Source organism: Triticum aestivum, chromosome 2D (genome assembly GCF_018294505.1).
Source record: "Triticum aestivum cultivar Chinese Spring chromosome 2D, IWGSC CS RefSeq v2.1, whole genome shotgun sequence".
Classification (NCBI taxonomy): Eukaryota; Viridiplantae; Streptophyta; class Magnoliopsida; order Poales; family Poaceae; genus Triticum; species Triticum aestivum.
The window spans coordinates 615,444,203-615,458,565 of record NC_057799.1 but is presented as its reverse complement, the minus strand read 5'-3'; the positions used below and the strand labels follow the sequence as shown (position 1 = coordinate 615,458,565).

The 14,363-nt window shown below is 40.6% G+C and overlaps 1 protein-coding gene across 38 annotated transcripts; it reads right to left on the bottom strand.

Moving 5' to 3' along the window:
- Nucleotides 1–605: 605 nt before the first annotated feature.
- LOC123054980 (uncharacterized) lies at nucleotides 606–12,758 on the bottom strand. Of its 38 annotated transcripts, none has more exons than XR_006426443.1 (13): nucleotides 12,324–12,758; nucleotides 11,199–11,377; nucleotides 8,294–8,403; nucleotides 7,965–8,048; nucleotides 7,794–7,873; nucleotides 7,509–7,626; nucleotides 7,344–7,399; nucleotides 7,197–7,280; nucleotides 5,945–6,445; nucleotides 5,784–5,845; nucleotides 5,515–5,606; nucleotides 1,836–5,031; nucleotides 606–860 (listed from the first exon to the last, which is right to left on the bottom strand). XR_006426443.1 is itself a non-coding variant. In XM_044478864.1 (4 exons), exons 1-4 carry the CDS (start codon nucleotides 5,590–5,592, stop codon nucleotides 812–814), a joined length of 369 nt encoding a protein of 122 aa, XP_044334799.1. In that variant the 5' UTR covers nucleotides 5,593–5,631; the 3' UTR covers nucleotides 606–811. The 38 variants fall into 38 exon arrangements, 1 of the variants encoding a protein (XP_044334799.1); XR_006426459.1 differs by lacking the exon at nucleotides 5,784–5,845 and having other exon boundaries at nucleotides 1,836–3,870; nucleotides 4,951–5,023; XR_006426437.1 differs by having other exon boundaries at nucleotides 1,836–5,606; nucleotides 5,945–6,025; nucleotides 6,203–6,445.
- Nucleotides 12,759–14,363: the final 1,605 nt, after the last annotated feature.

Below are 14,363 nucleotides of genomic sequence, written 5' to 3'. Positions count from 1 at the left end.
ACAAACACTGACCATACATGACCAGTAGACGACACTAACATCATACAGATGGTGATAGAGTGATCTAATTATACATATTTCAAACAGATTGATAGTATACATACCGCAAAACCACCGTCAGAACTTTACTTATTTAATTTTTGCAAACAACATCAAGCAATTGTATATACAGACCAAATGAACACCATTTATGATAATGAAGACTGCTTAGTCAGTCTCAGAGAACAATTTATAGGTACACCAAGTTAAGAAACCGTTAGCAGTATAAGACAGTCCAACATGTACAAAAAGAGTAACAATATCTTCCTAATTTATCCAAGAACTTTGCAAACTAACCATCTTAGTCTGCTGTCAAGAATAGCACAGCAAAAGCAAGTGAAGATGGTTGTAGTTGCATACGTAGAGTAAAAACCATAAAGCCTACGTTTTAACAACCCCCTGAGTCCAAGCTGAGGTGAAATATAATACAGTTTACTCATTTCTTAAACTTAGTACATTTGACTCTTCAGCTTGGACATGTATCTTAGAAATGCATCAATTTATAATCTGACCAAGTAAGGCGAACTCAGAAAATAATGTACCTATGTTTCGAATCAGAACCGGAGTTTAGCAAACAGAAAAACTTATAAATTACTGCATGCTTCTTCATGTTGTGAGCCATATAATATTTTTCAGTTAGTCCTATCCTCTCAAGAAACATAGGGACTGAATTATCCCGTGAAAACAGATACTTAAAAGCATGTAGGAACTCCCCAAGCGGAAGAAAATCAAAGGGACTAATAGAAACAGTTTCTTCTCTGTCAATTGATGCCTAGTGGCTCCGAAGAACTGCTATGGCCAACCCTGAAGCAAAATTACATCTGCATCAGTAGGAAATGAAGGTTAAGTCATACACAAAGGAAGAAATTGATTGGTGCAAAGCTCAAGAGTGGATTTTTGTAAAGGAAATAGCAATTAAAATGGTCTTCATTTTAGCAATATCTTCTTTAATTCTTTCCCTCAATCTGTCATATCAGGAGTGCGCTGTAAGAGGCCTCATCAAGTTTTATTATCTCTGAGCATACCGAAAAACCTAACTATAAAGTTTAACCTCTCCAAACCATGATTGAATAGCATGACACATCTCTACTTATGTGGTATACTGAAAGTCCAATCCTCTATCTGCATTCTAGCTTGAGCGTGGATGTGACATTGCAGAAACATGATGGATCTGCTACGTGGATAACAAGACATGTATTAGAAGAATAACATACTCTTAATTTTCTGATTGTAGATTATTTATCAGAGGAAATTGCTTGGCAGGCAATAAATATTTGCTAAATATTTTCAGGTTACTGCAAAAAAGAAATCGAGGATCCCCATATCCAAATTGCAGATCCCCATTTGGTCAGGTCTTTACCTAAAGAAGCAACATCCACAGAGGAAGCTTTCAGTGACTGGCTAATTACCTCCAGCAGCAGAGGCAAGTCTGTACTATTAATTTTTGGAGTCCATTGAACATCAGTAAACTCTTTTTTGTAAATTTCTGTAAATAAAATCAACTAACATACATAACAGGAAATATAGGAATGAACACACATGCTAGCTTGTTTTTAAACAAACATATTCATAGAATGGGGTCACTGAAGCATCCTGTATTTTTTTTAATCAGTGAACTCATCACATACATCTTCTTTTATGAATTTAGTCTGCCAGTACAAACAGAATCCATATATGTAGGAGGGCATGTGTTGCTTGTCAGTCAAATGTAGTCTACTGTCGGCAACAGCTATATTGGCTACAGTAAACTGACGAATTGACAAACAGACGAGACCCATCAGATGATTCAAAAGTACCTGCGGCAAAGTAGGTCTAGGCGATAGTTGATGGTCTTCCGGCCAAGTCGGCGGAGGCGATGGCAGATGGCCTTGCGGCGAAGTCGACGGAGACGACGAAGGCGAAGTCGACGGAGACGACGGCTGCAAAGTCGACGGATACAGTATATTACAGAGATGTCAAAACCAATTAAATGCACTCCACCGAATACACCTCCTAATCTTATTTTGCTAGGTGCAGCAAGCATATCTATTCATGTGTATGCAATTAAGCTAATTGATAACTGAAGAAAGAGCAGAATACATGAAACTTCAAGAATTACTCCAGCATCATGCCCAAGAATTACTGTAACCAAGTTGAAGCCACCATGTTTAGGTATATGTATTCAGCAACATGAAATTTCATGGTTCAATCCTTGGCTAGTAACAATAATTTTTCAGAAAAAATAAACTGAAACAGGGGCTTGTATCATATCATCCAAACTGAAATTGTGAGCAATCAGAAGTAGCACCAATGGCGCCATGGCGCCATCCCACATCACAGCTTCACCATGGTAAGGAGCCGGCTTGAATCAACTTAGTCATTGACTCTGGGTCACTGTTTCCTTGCCTGGACGAGGCTAGGAGAAGGATGTGAGGGCGGCCAAGAATCCCTACTTGCAGGCAGAACAGTTGCAACAAAAATTGATAACAAAGAGATGCAAATGATTCTGAAGTGCGAACCACAATTAGTCAATCATGAGCATCAATTTAGCAAATAAACGTAATGAACAAATATGGAATGAGAAGCAATGAGTATATATGCTCCCTTGAGGACCGACATGCATAAGATGAGGGGGCCTCGATAGCAATCTTGCAATCGCATTTGCACCCGGCTGGAGGAGGATACATGGATGTGTTGCAGCCGTGAATGTGCCCATGATCTCGACCGGTGCAGCGCCAGGGAAGTGGCCGACGTTAAGGTGCAGGAGGAAGAGACGGTGGGGGAAGGGTCGCCCCCTTGCGTGGGTCGAGGCGCTCGAGGATTCCATGAAGGAGGTTGTCGGGGAGTGCCGCCGCTTCTTCCATTTGTTGGAACTCCTCATCGTCCCTGAAACACCTCCACTGTACACGCTGTCCTCGTCCCCGTCCGCCTGCGCGCTCGGCTCCAACGGCGGATGGCGAGGTGGCTGCGGGGCTCAACCGCTCAAGGGGGCATGGAGAGGTTTTTTGGCGAGCCTTCTAGGACGGCTAGCTTGCTCGTAGAGCTCGGGGATTTGGGTCTCCGGCAGCGGCTAGCAAGCTTGCTAGGGCCACGAAGGCGGTCAGTCCCATCAGCACAAGATCCACGGCGGCTCGGAGATGGTGGCGCCTCTGGGAGAGAGGATCAGCGCCCAGACCACCTTGGGTCTGATAGGAAGCAGTGGTCTTGTGGTGGCGGGCGGCTTTCATCTGGTGGAGGGCTGCGAGATTCGGGCGTCGGGCATCGAGGCGATGCAATGGAGGCCGGCGGCGGCGACCAGGGCGAGCGGCTTGGGGCCGAGAAGGGTTAGCGCTGGAGCGAGGGGATAAGTGTTGGAAGAAAGGATCGCGGATTGAATACAGATAAATACAGGGTTAATTTGTAAAACCGAAACGTTTTCTTGATCGGTTTACAAAAGGACTGTGGGTTCAATTCCTAAAAACCACAGAGACCTTTGTGTAAAAAGGACGTGACGGTGAACCCGAGAGCCTCAATGCGTGCTTTATTATTATTATTACTAGCGAAAGTGCCCGTGCGTTGCACCGGGTGAAAAATAAATAAATAAATAAATGCTTAAGCAGTTGAAAAAAATACCACTCAAACAACTTTGCAAGTAATCAAACGAACAACATTGTTCGAACATTTCATATTTTCAATTTGTAAATCCCATAGCTTTCTCAAAGAATATAATAAGTAAACATGGATATGCTCTTACTTGATGTTCCAAGTTGCATGGTCTTGGTGCTGTTGGTGAACTGACACATGGCAAGTTGAAACAAATTTTGTTGTCGAAATAGAAGTACAGTAGTGATCCAAAGTATTGGTATAAACTTTCTGAATAAAATGGATGATTGATTTCAGTTTAAATGGCTCACAAAACAGTGCAATTAGATCTCATTGCTGCATGCAAGGCTCAAACCCAAGAATAGTCATGCACCCAGAATGAAGAATAACCATGCAAATCATCAACAAATTCATTCAGATAGATTGGCTGCTTGTACTTCGTTCAGAATTCACAAGCACCAAGATTCAAATCACGGGCGTTGGTAAGGTTCAAAGCTTAATTTTCCTGAAAATGCATGTATAACTATTTTCAATAGAATCAGCTATGACATGCATACTTAGTTACTGCCCCCTTCTTATTCTTCATTGTAGATTCTCAGGAAGCCCACAAGGAAGTATTATTCTTGTCTCTTGCTCTATGCGTCTTTTCAACTCTACTAGAATTCAAATTTGGCCCTATTTTTCTGGAGATGGTTTTTCCCAGCAAACCCTTGCATAAACAAACGTTCTTCAAAATCTAAGGGCGGGAGGTTTATTTGTTTAATTGCCAAAGAAAACCACTTCATAATCTCCTCTAGACATTACAGCAAACACGTGGCACACAACTGAAATCAACATATGTACCTTAGCAAGAAAAGGTAATGCTTCATTGTCTACGCACTTGGCACCATTGTTTTGGGCACATGTGGCTCTTTGAAATATATCATCCTAAACATAACAATTTAGATACTAAAATATTTGATTGCTTAATACTTTGACACATGGGAAGAAGAATGTTTCATTTTGATACATTTAGTTCTGTTGTGGACCATGAAATAATATTGCAGCCACTATTAAATCATGCAGTTAAATTAGTATTAAGGTATAATTATGAATCTGGCTGTTAAAGATCAAAATGTGATATAATTCTAGGCTGACAACAATAAAAGATGCAGTACAGATCGACCAAAATGCGAAATTCAACAGAAGAGTGCAAGTTTCAAGAACCTGGAAAGAGATTATGTAGTACAATATTTTAGGATCCTCTCAACACTACGTACCAACTCAAATTTGTATAGAACTGAACAAAATTAGGACCTCCTGCAGGTATGCTAGTACTACTATGCTAAAACACACACACACACTACGTACCAATATGCTAGTACTGATCTAAAACATCAGCTCCATATCTTTTGTGAATGCGTGATGCGTGCCTTAGGACTTCCTGCTGTCCTGCAGGTATGCCCTTGGTCAGAAAGTTCTTGTTTCAGTCAGAGAGGTAGAACTGTCATCTGCATCATCTACTAACTCTACTAAAAAATGAAGCTCATGTGTCAGCAGTTGTCACTGAATTTTCAGATGACCGGCAATAAAGTTTGCTGCTTAATTTTGGACTGCTAAGTTTAAGTTTTCCATGTGTGTAGGTGTAGCAGGTAATAGCTCTGAACCCTGAAAAAAAGAATCAAAAATCGAATCCTTTCTCCATGCCCTCACAATGCCTATGAATTTCACATAGTGATCATTTAAACAGCACACACATTGTCCATTCAAAAAGAGGTGGAATAAAATTAAATCTAAACTGAACATTACAAAATTTTAAAATCAGAACCTTTGTATAACTGACAATGGATCATCGTATATAACAAGATCTAGTAAGTAATGCAAGAGCATACGCGTACATAAGAGTCACAAGACTGATTAGAAGGCATGACCTACATGGATAGACTGAGGTCTCTGTAGTGCAAGAATTAGAAAAATGCAAGCAACACACCAAAGACAACGACGGTGGTCCATGCTCTCTGCAATCCCTGAAGAAGAACAGACCTTAAAAGGCTGAAATCAGGAGTAAAGAACATATCAAAAGGGTTCGGAAATAGAAAGCAGAAAATTCAAGAGTCAGTACAAAAACAAAATAGGTCTAAACAGATCTGAGACTTGAGGAGAGAAGAACTATCATACTGACTATTTTAAATTTATTTACTTACCAATTAGTACAAAACATTTTTTGATGTAACGAAGATATCCGTATATAGAAGTAAATAATTGCCTATACACATCAATAGTTAAATACACAGTAGGTTATTTAAGTCGTGCATGGACCAAAACAATTTTGCGACTGGTTTTAAGGTTGCAATGGAGCACTTACAGAAGACGGCTCAAATCAACCTTGCTCATCAATAAACAGCCAATTTGAAGATATGGAGAAGAATCTAACTTTCTTGTGAGGCTTCATGAAGAAACATGTGGCACCACTTAGATCAGAAACACATGAGCTAGACTATCCGTGAAAATTGATTAAACGGTCTACCACATCAGATGCTAAAGAATGAAATCACATAGACTAATAACAAATGAAGAGGGACAAACACTGCAATTTGGGACCCAAGATAAATGGCGGGTTTACCTTGTGGGGGCAGTATGACGCCGGTAGCTTATCTCTGAAGGTCAATCCCTCATAGTGGGACTCAGATCCTGCTGCCCCACAGTATGGAAACAAATCCTTAAAGGAAGAAAGAGGTTTATTCTAACACGATTACTGGCCCCAACTTCCTCAACTTTGCGCACAAATTGTTCGAAGGAGTAATATGGGATCAAGTAAGAGTGCCAGTTTAGCGTAAAGCTTGATAAGATTGCAAAGGTGTTCCACCTGGCATAAAGACAATAATTCAAATTTAGGAGGCCATCAGAAATCAGAATAAGTATAAGCGTGCAGTGAGCAACATCGGGCTACAGTCTCTACTGTTTATGAGACCAAATGTTATGAGAAGAAAGTAAATTATAACTATAGCACCTGCTTAACATCCTGAATATCGTGTTGCCAACTTGTGAAATAAAGCTTTTGAACTAACAGTAGCTACATAGGTACATCTCCTGGATGTTGTTGAGACTGAGATAATGAAGGTCAGAAAAAAGAGAAGTGAGAACATTACTTCTTACTTTTTACTCATAAATTTTGTAAAATTTTAATGACGAGGATGTACAAACATAGAGAAGTTGTATCATCCAAGAAGGTGCATATACGTAAACTTTGCAGAATCACATGTTCCAAGCAGTATTCAGTCACACGTCTGGTTCCAATCCCTAGAACAATTAGACTGCAATGCCTGCGGATTTTCACTTTACGAGATTCTGTTTCTAAGATTAAATACAAACAAGAAAACAGACATTCAGCTCCAATTACATCGATCGGGCTTTGCCTTGGTCTTCAAATTTAAAATGCAGAACTGTAATATGTATGTATGCTGCTTGAACTAATGTAGTTCAAGGGCTATTGGTATGGTTCTTCCTATTCTGGAAATTGAACATACATGAGGAATCTGCAGACTTTACATTTCAGCTTGCATTCTCTTTTTACATGAAGAAAAATGAAGTAAATACTTGTAAGCAATAAGTGTTACCTTGGATTTCTACTCGTAGATCTGGGCGTATTTCGTGTAGCTAGCAATTTGAATGCGCGAGATTATGTGGCTGTGCCAGCGAGCCTGTCAGTCAAAATTCAGAAGCCTGGGTCGTGAAAATGCATTGTTGATTGGTTGTGTACTTACTGCTGGAGCTAAAATGGTCGTAGTTCTTGTGCCTTAACTCATCACATGCAGTCCGCCTGCATAGTTTGAAAAAAGAAATAATTCACAAATCAATACTGAGGAAGACATATAATGGTAAGATAAGAACAACTAGCTAGCCAGCGGCCGAAGGACTCATTCAGTTACCTGGCTTGTAATCATCATCACCCAGTCACTCCCAAAATTATTCAGTACAGGGCCAAAATCACAATCGTCAGTCTCATGCAAATCTTTAATTTCCCATGTCATTGGATACTCACCAGGCCTAAAAAAATATGCAAAAAAAAAATCAAGTATGAGATGTAAGATTCAGAGTACAGTCTTTAGAAAGATAAGTTTTCTTTCACAACAAAGGCCATCTAAACCAAGTCTGATGCCCACTTAAAACCATCTAAAGAGGCAATGTAATTGACCAATGGATTGTTATCTTACTTCATTCATGGAGTCCAGAAGTGGGATCAGATGAGAAACTGAAGGTGGTGTTCCACTCTCTGTCCGTGCAAGAATGCAATCTTGCATTCAATACATTAATTACTCAGTAAAAAAATCTTGGTGGTGCTTGCCGAACGGTTTGAGGCATCAGACATGGGGAGGGGATCTCACCAGATGAGGAGGTCCTGCCGAAGGAGGGGATCCCACAGGTCTCCGTGCCTCGATCTGGCCAGGAGGAGCCGCCGTCGGAGCACGCTGTGCTCAGAGAGGGGCGGGTTAGGCTTCTAGATCGGGATGGGGGAGGGGAGGGAGCAGCGGGGTTGGTGGTGCTAGATGGTGCACGCGGGGGGCGGGGGCAAGGGCAGAGGGGCGGTGGAGGTCGACCTGCCACCAGCCGCCACCGGCGCGAGGCAATGCGAGGTGGACGGCGGGGTGGGCCGCCGCCGGTGCAAAGCGAGGCGAAGCGCTGGAGGCATGGGGTAAGAGAGGAGGCAGGTGACCTTTTTTTTCCGGAGCGCCGTCGCCAAATCCCGTCCTCTCCGTCAAGCCCGCGTCAACGACCGCCGCCGGAACCCTCCTCCTCCTCGACGGCTCCGTACAGGTAGAAGCTCTGTTGTTTTTAACGTAGGGCGTGACTGCGGGTTGAATACTAAATAACACAGGGTTCTTTCAGTAAAAATGAAACGTTTTCTTAGATATCCACTTAAATAGGGACTGCGGGTTCAATAAATAAAAATCACACGGACCTTTGTGTAAAAAGGAGGCGACGGTGAGCCCGGCAAAGTCAACCCGTGCTTTATTATTAAAAATAATATTAATATTAACATATAATATATATGTATATATTATTATTATTATTATTATTATTATTATTATTATTATTATTATTATTACTAGGAAACATGTCAAGCAACGATGACGTGCTCTGCTTCTAGAGGACGTCCGAGTCAAGCTGCTAGATTGTGCTTCACCCAAAGAGTGCTTGTCAGTAATCTTTAGCCTCCCGGGGGAACGTATGCTTCTAGCAGTGGCGTTGCTGTGGTGCTGATGGTCGGAGCGAAACAAAGGTAACCATGGCGAGAAGAGACTCGAGGTTGAGGCCTTCAGGTATACTGTCAAGCACCATGTTGATGAATGGTTTGAATTCCTGGTGCCAAAACCCAAACCAGAAATAGTGCAGCAATGTAGATGGGAGAAACCATCGAATGACTTGGTCAAGATCAACACGGATGCATCCTTTTGTGAACAAACAGTAGCAGGTGGTTGGGGTATTATCTGCAGAGATGAAACGCCGGATGTCCGGTTTGCAGCAGCTGGCGGAAAACATGACTGCTCGGATGCTCTTCACGCTGAAGCTTATGCTCTTCTACAGGCCATCTCTCTGGCTGATCGTTTGGGTGTTGGACGTGTTGTTTTTGAAACAGACTGCCTCGTGCTCAAACAAGCTGTGACATCTACAGCCTATGACCTGGCGCCCTTAGGAATCATGTTCAGCGATATTAAGTTCAAGCTTAGCACTCTTTATAGAGGCCTCTGTAGTCTATGTTCCAAGATCTTGTAACAAGCCAGCACATGTGTTGGCTTCTATGGGTGCAGGTTTAGCTCATGATGAACACTGTGAATGGTTCACAAGCTACCCTGAAGATGTAATCAGTGCGGTGACCGGCGATTTGGCCGTGTCGTAATGGAATACAAGTGTTCCATTTAAAAAAAAAGGAAACATGCCCGTGCGTTGCAACGGGAATAAACAATAATTTTGTCAAAATACATACTCTTGAAGATCATCAATGACGTCCCTACAAAAAAAAAGATCGTCCATAACAAAAGACACATAATTGGGGAGGCTATGAATAATCTTGGCTGAAAATATTAAAGGATGCAGTTTGAATGCTTTTGACAACCGTGGCATCTAACTAAAATTTCAGAGTTGTAGAAGTAAGAGGGGACAGACCAACAATAGAGATATTAATTAAAGAAAGAAAAATAACATTAGGTAACACCAAACCTTCCAAAAGTCTTCTGAATCTTATAATCCCAGATGCAGGATGACAAAGAAAGATCATACATTGATAGACGCGTAGCGCCGACGCCCAAAAAAAAGATCTGATGGAGGTTGTATAGATGAAAGGTCTGTAAAGGACGCAGTGGAAGATGAGAATGCAGATACTTATGTTGTTGCCATTCATCTGTATATTGACAATGGGTAATCGCAAGAGGAAAGGTCTGTAAAAAGGGTTCATCTGTATCTGAAGATGAAATGCTAGATATTGACAATAGGTAATCACAAGAAATCTAGACATCTGATGTCGTGGAGTATGACAGAGATGATTCTTCTTGCAACACAGAAAATACAGAGAAGATGAATCAAAACATTTCAGAGATAAAAAGTTCTCACCATTCATCTTCACACTCCCATAGAAGTTTAAGGCATTCCAGGGGAAAATACCACCGGGGTGGTACTGACAAGAACAAATCAAAGAAATCAGCAGAGGGGTGCTAGAGCTAGGAAATACAATTGTTCTATTGATGATCCCTTGTCTTCAGATAAAAACAAATTTTGTATGGAGAGCCTTGCTGATAGGATGATTATAATTAGTCAGAAACTGGTTCAGATTCTGATGGCTTCAAGCATGACACTGAAGTTAGGCTATGAAATGCTTCATTAGAAGAATCAGATCTGCTTATTATCCATGAAGACCAGCAATTTGCTGATGAAACTGGTAGAGATAAATTCTTATTAGATGCTCCACCTGCATCAAAGTAGAAAGGCAAGGAAGATATGTGCTCCGTTGTGTCCGACTTTAATGGGCAATATGGACCTGAAGGAGTTGGCACCTTAGGGGCACCGAACAGTCCGCCGTATGATATTAACCACAATGTTTACGTGAGCTGCCACATCCTTCAGTTGGCTGGTTGCAGAGGCTACTCATACAATGGAAACATAGCTGTACTGGTGTTTGTTATCTCCTCTCGATTTGGGAGTTTTGTTTGCAAAATATGAAGATCTTTGGAGAGCTTTAGTGCTGACCAAGTGTACATCTGATCTACAAAAATGTGTCTAGAAACCTTGTGCTCAAATAAATTTGTTTAGAAAACTAAAAAATAATCTACCAATCAAACAACTTTTACTATTTTAGTGGTTGAAAATGAATGGTGTTAAAGATACACCATATGTTCATGCACATCAAGCATATATGACCTTTTGGGGATTGTAGTTCTTGATGTAGTTCAATAAGATCATATACGTGGTGATAAGAAGTCCCCAAAAGAGATTGTTGGGCCTCTTTTTGAGTGATAACCAAACGGCCATAAGGCAAATAGATAAAAAGTAACAGTTGAAAATAATGCAGAATAATATTCTCTAGATCGACGGATACACCACCAAAGCAAGATTAAAATAATTACCAAGGGATGCAACCAGGCACCACAATAGCTGTGCTCGCTGTCAGATTTTGGCTTGCCTCCCATGGTAATCAGTAAAGAGTTATTCGATTCTTCTTGTCTAGTTGGTGGCCTTGATCGGATTAAATGCTTCCCCTATCCAGCTCGCCGCAGACCAGAGCGCAGCCCCAAATCTGCTTCCTCTAGCAAGTTTGTTATTAAAAAGTACATGCAACTTTAGTACACGCCCAGGTTACACATAATGTTTTTGATTTGTAAAAAAGGGAAAATCTCCAAGCAATACCGAACAACGTTGGACTAATATGAGTACAGGTTAATAGATGTGAAGCATTTGGTTACTGGAACCTGACTCTGGTCCCTTTTATTTTTGTTACTTAATTAGCTTGATCAGCGGACAGAACACCTTCTTTTGTTTTTCATGATCGCAGAAGCTTAATACTTGAGCTATCTAGAAAAAATACTAAAACTACTTGCGAATCCAGTGTATCTATATCAAGATATAGGTTAATAGATGTGAAGCTAATAGAACCTGACTATTGTTCGCTTTTATTTTAGTTACTTAATTAGGTTGAGCAGCTGCAGGACACCTTTTGTTTCATGATTGCGGAAGCTTAAGTACTTGAGCTATCTTCTAGAAAAAAAAACTAAAACTACTTGCTAATCCAGTGCATCTCTATCAAGATAAATCATTACTGCATATATATTTTTGCCATATTGTGCACCATTGTATGAATTGTTTCATAAAACAAAGTAGAAATTAACACAGGAAACATCTGGCACTAAGCCATCTTGGTGTATAACACAAAATCAGGGGCTTCTATTTACCAGTCAATAGATGGGTCAGATTTCATGGGCTTCTATCTACGGACCAATTCAGAAACAAATTGTTCCATAAAACAAAGTAGAAATTGACACAGGAAACATCTGATGCTAAGCCATCTTGGTGCATAACACAAAGTCAGGGGCTTCTTCTGGCCAATACATAGGTGGGTCAGATTTCAGGGGCTTTTATCTACTGGTCAATTCAGAAACAATAAACTGAACAAGAGCAATCGGAAGTGGCAGCAATCAGAAACGTAAACTGAATCAGAGGCTTCTATCAACTGATTATATTTAGGGGATGCATACCTCTGGTGAAGCACGTTCGGACGGCGGATGTTGTTCCTCCGGCGAACTCAGCGGAGGCGACATTGTACGACTTGACGGATGTTCTTCTTCAGCCGGCGAACTCGGCGGAGCTCGATGGAGGTTCTGGCGACGCAACCTGATAGAGATTCCGGTCGAGGCTCCTTCCTTCTTATGGCAGCCAAGTTGCTCCATGGCTTTGTGCTGGAGAAGGACACGGACTCTAACTTTGATCCAAATCCAACTTCGATCCAAATCAGAGAGCGGAGGTTGGGGATTGAGAAGGCTACGGGTGACGCCGGAGAAGATTAAGGCCGGATGGGGAGGGGAAGGAGAAAAGGGCGACGGATGGTGGCCGGAGAAGAAGACTATCCGCTGGCGACGGCGGCGCCATTACGGATCGAAGAGAGCACGCATCAGAGAAGGAGCCCGTGCGTTTTCTCGATTAACCACTTTTAAAAGGACTGCGGGTCAAATATATCAGACTACAGGGTCTGTTTTGCAAAAACTAAACGTTATCTCAGTTTAGTCACTTAGAAAGGGACTGCGGGTTTAGTTATCAAAACGTACAGTGACTTTTTCGCAAAAAGACCATGACGTTGAACCCAACAGACTCAACCAGTGCTTTGTTATTACTAGATGACCTGTTACGTCAAATGGCGCAAAGACCCGTTTAAAACCATGTCCGCGTTGAAAATATTTGCATTTTTTCAGTAACCTCTTAAATCCGAGCAAGTTCATTTGGTAAGAACTTATACGCCTACATATAAAGAAAATTAAACACAAATCTTTTCTTAAGGTAATAATGCCACAAATTAGATCATCAGTAGTTTAATATAGCCTGCAATTAGGAAGTCCGAGTAGCTGTAAACTTGCATTAAAAAAAGAGCTAAACAGAGGCGACAATACAATGTAGTACTTAATACACGAACTCGTGAACATTGAGTACATGAGGAGTTGATAGAAATAGTAGTCAATTACATCATATAATCTCTACTCCTAATAGAGCAGTTGGTAGTCTCCGTTCCGGGTTTATTTTCGTCCATCATTTTCGTCCGGTTTTTTTCGTCCTCACTCCCACCTCTGACTTATCCACCAGAAACCGAAAAAACCTCCTCCTGAGGCCCCAACCCGCACCCATCCACGTACCAAAAAAATAGACCGACGAAGGTTAACCAACGAAAAAAGACCTACCAAGATTAACCAGAAAAAAAACCTAATGGAGGAGTTGGTAGTCCGGTACGGTTTATTTTTAACACTTTCCTAATGACAAAAAATCACGGATCTAACTTTCCTAGCTTAGCCAAATCAACGAATCTCTTTCATAAATGCAATTTGCTTTAGGAAACAAATAATAGATTCTTTCCTACCTTAGCCAAATCAACGGATCTCTTCCATTAATGCAAATTGCTTTAGGAAACAAATAATAGATTCTTTCCTACCTTAACCAAATCAATGAATTTCTCTCATTAATGCAATTTGCTTTAGGAAATAAATAATAGATTTTCAGGAAACAAATAATGGATTTAATACGGTTTATTTTCAACACTTTCCTAATGACAAAAGATCACGGATCTAACTTTCCTAGCTTAGCCAAATCAACGAATCTCTTTCATAAATGCAATTTGCTTTAGGAAACAAATGATAGATTCTTTCCTACCTTAGCCAAATCAACGGATCTCTTCCATTAATGCAATTTGCTTTAGGAAACAAATAATAGATTCTTTCCTACCTTAACCAAATCAACGGATCTCTTCCATTAATGCAATTTGCTTTAGGAAACAAATAATAGATTCTTTCCTACCTTAACCAAATCAATGAATTTCTCTCATTAATGCAATTTGCTTTAGGAAATAAATAATAGATTTTCAGGAAACAAATAATGGATTTAATACGGTTTATTTTCAACACTTTCGTAATGACAAAAGATCACGGATCTAACTTTCCTAGCTTAGCCAAATCAACGAATCTCTTTCATAAATGCAATTTGCTTTAGGAAACAAATGATAGATTATTTCCTACCTTAGCCAAATCAGTGAATTT

Bases quoted from the DNA above. Each gene is read 5' to 3' on its own strand.
- LOC123054980 (XM_044478864.1), bottom strand. From the start codon at position 5,592: ATGGACCACCGTCGTTGTCTTTGGTGTGTTGCTTGCATTTTTCTAATT. The intron at 1,959-3,751 runs GTAAGAGCATAT...TCGACTTTGCAG, and splicing joins CATGCAACTTGGAACATCAA to CCGTCGTCTCCGTCGACTTC. The intron at 861-1,835 runs GTACTTTTGAAT...CTACTGATGCAG, and splicing joins CTAGACCTACTTTGCCGCAG to ATGTAATTTTGCTTCAGGGT.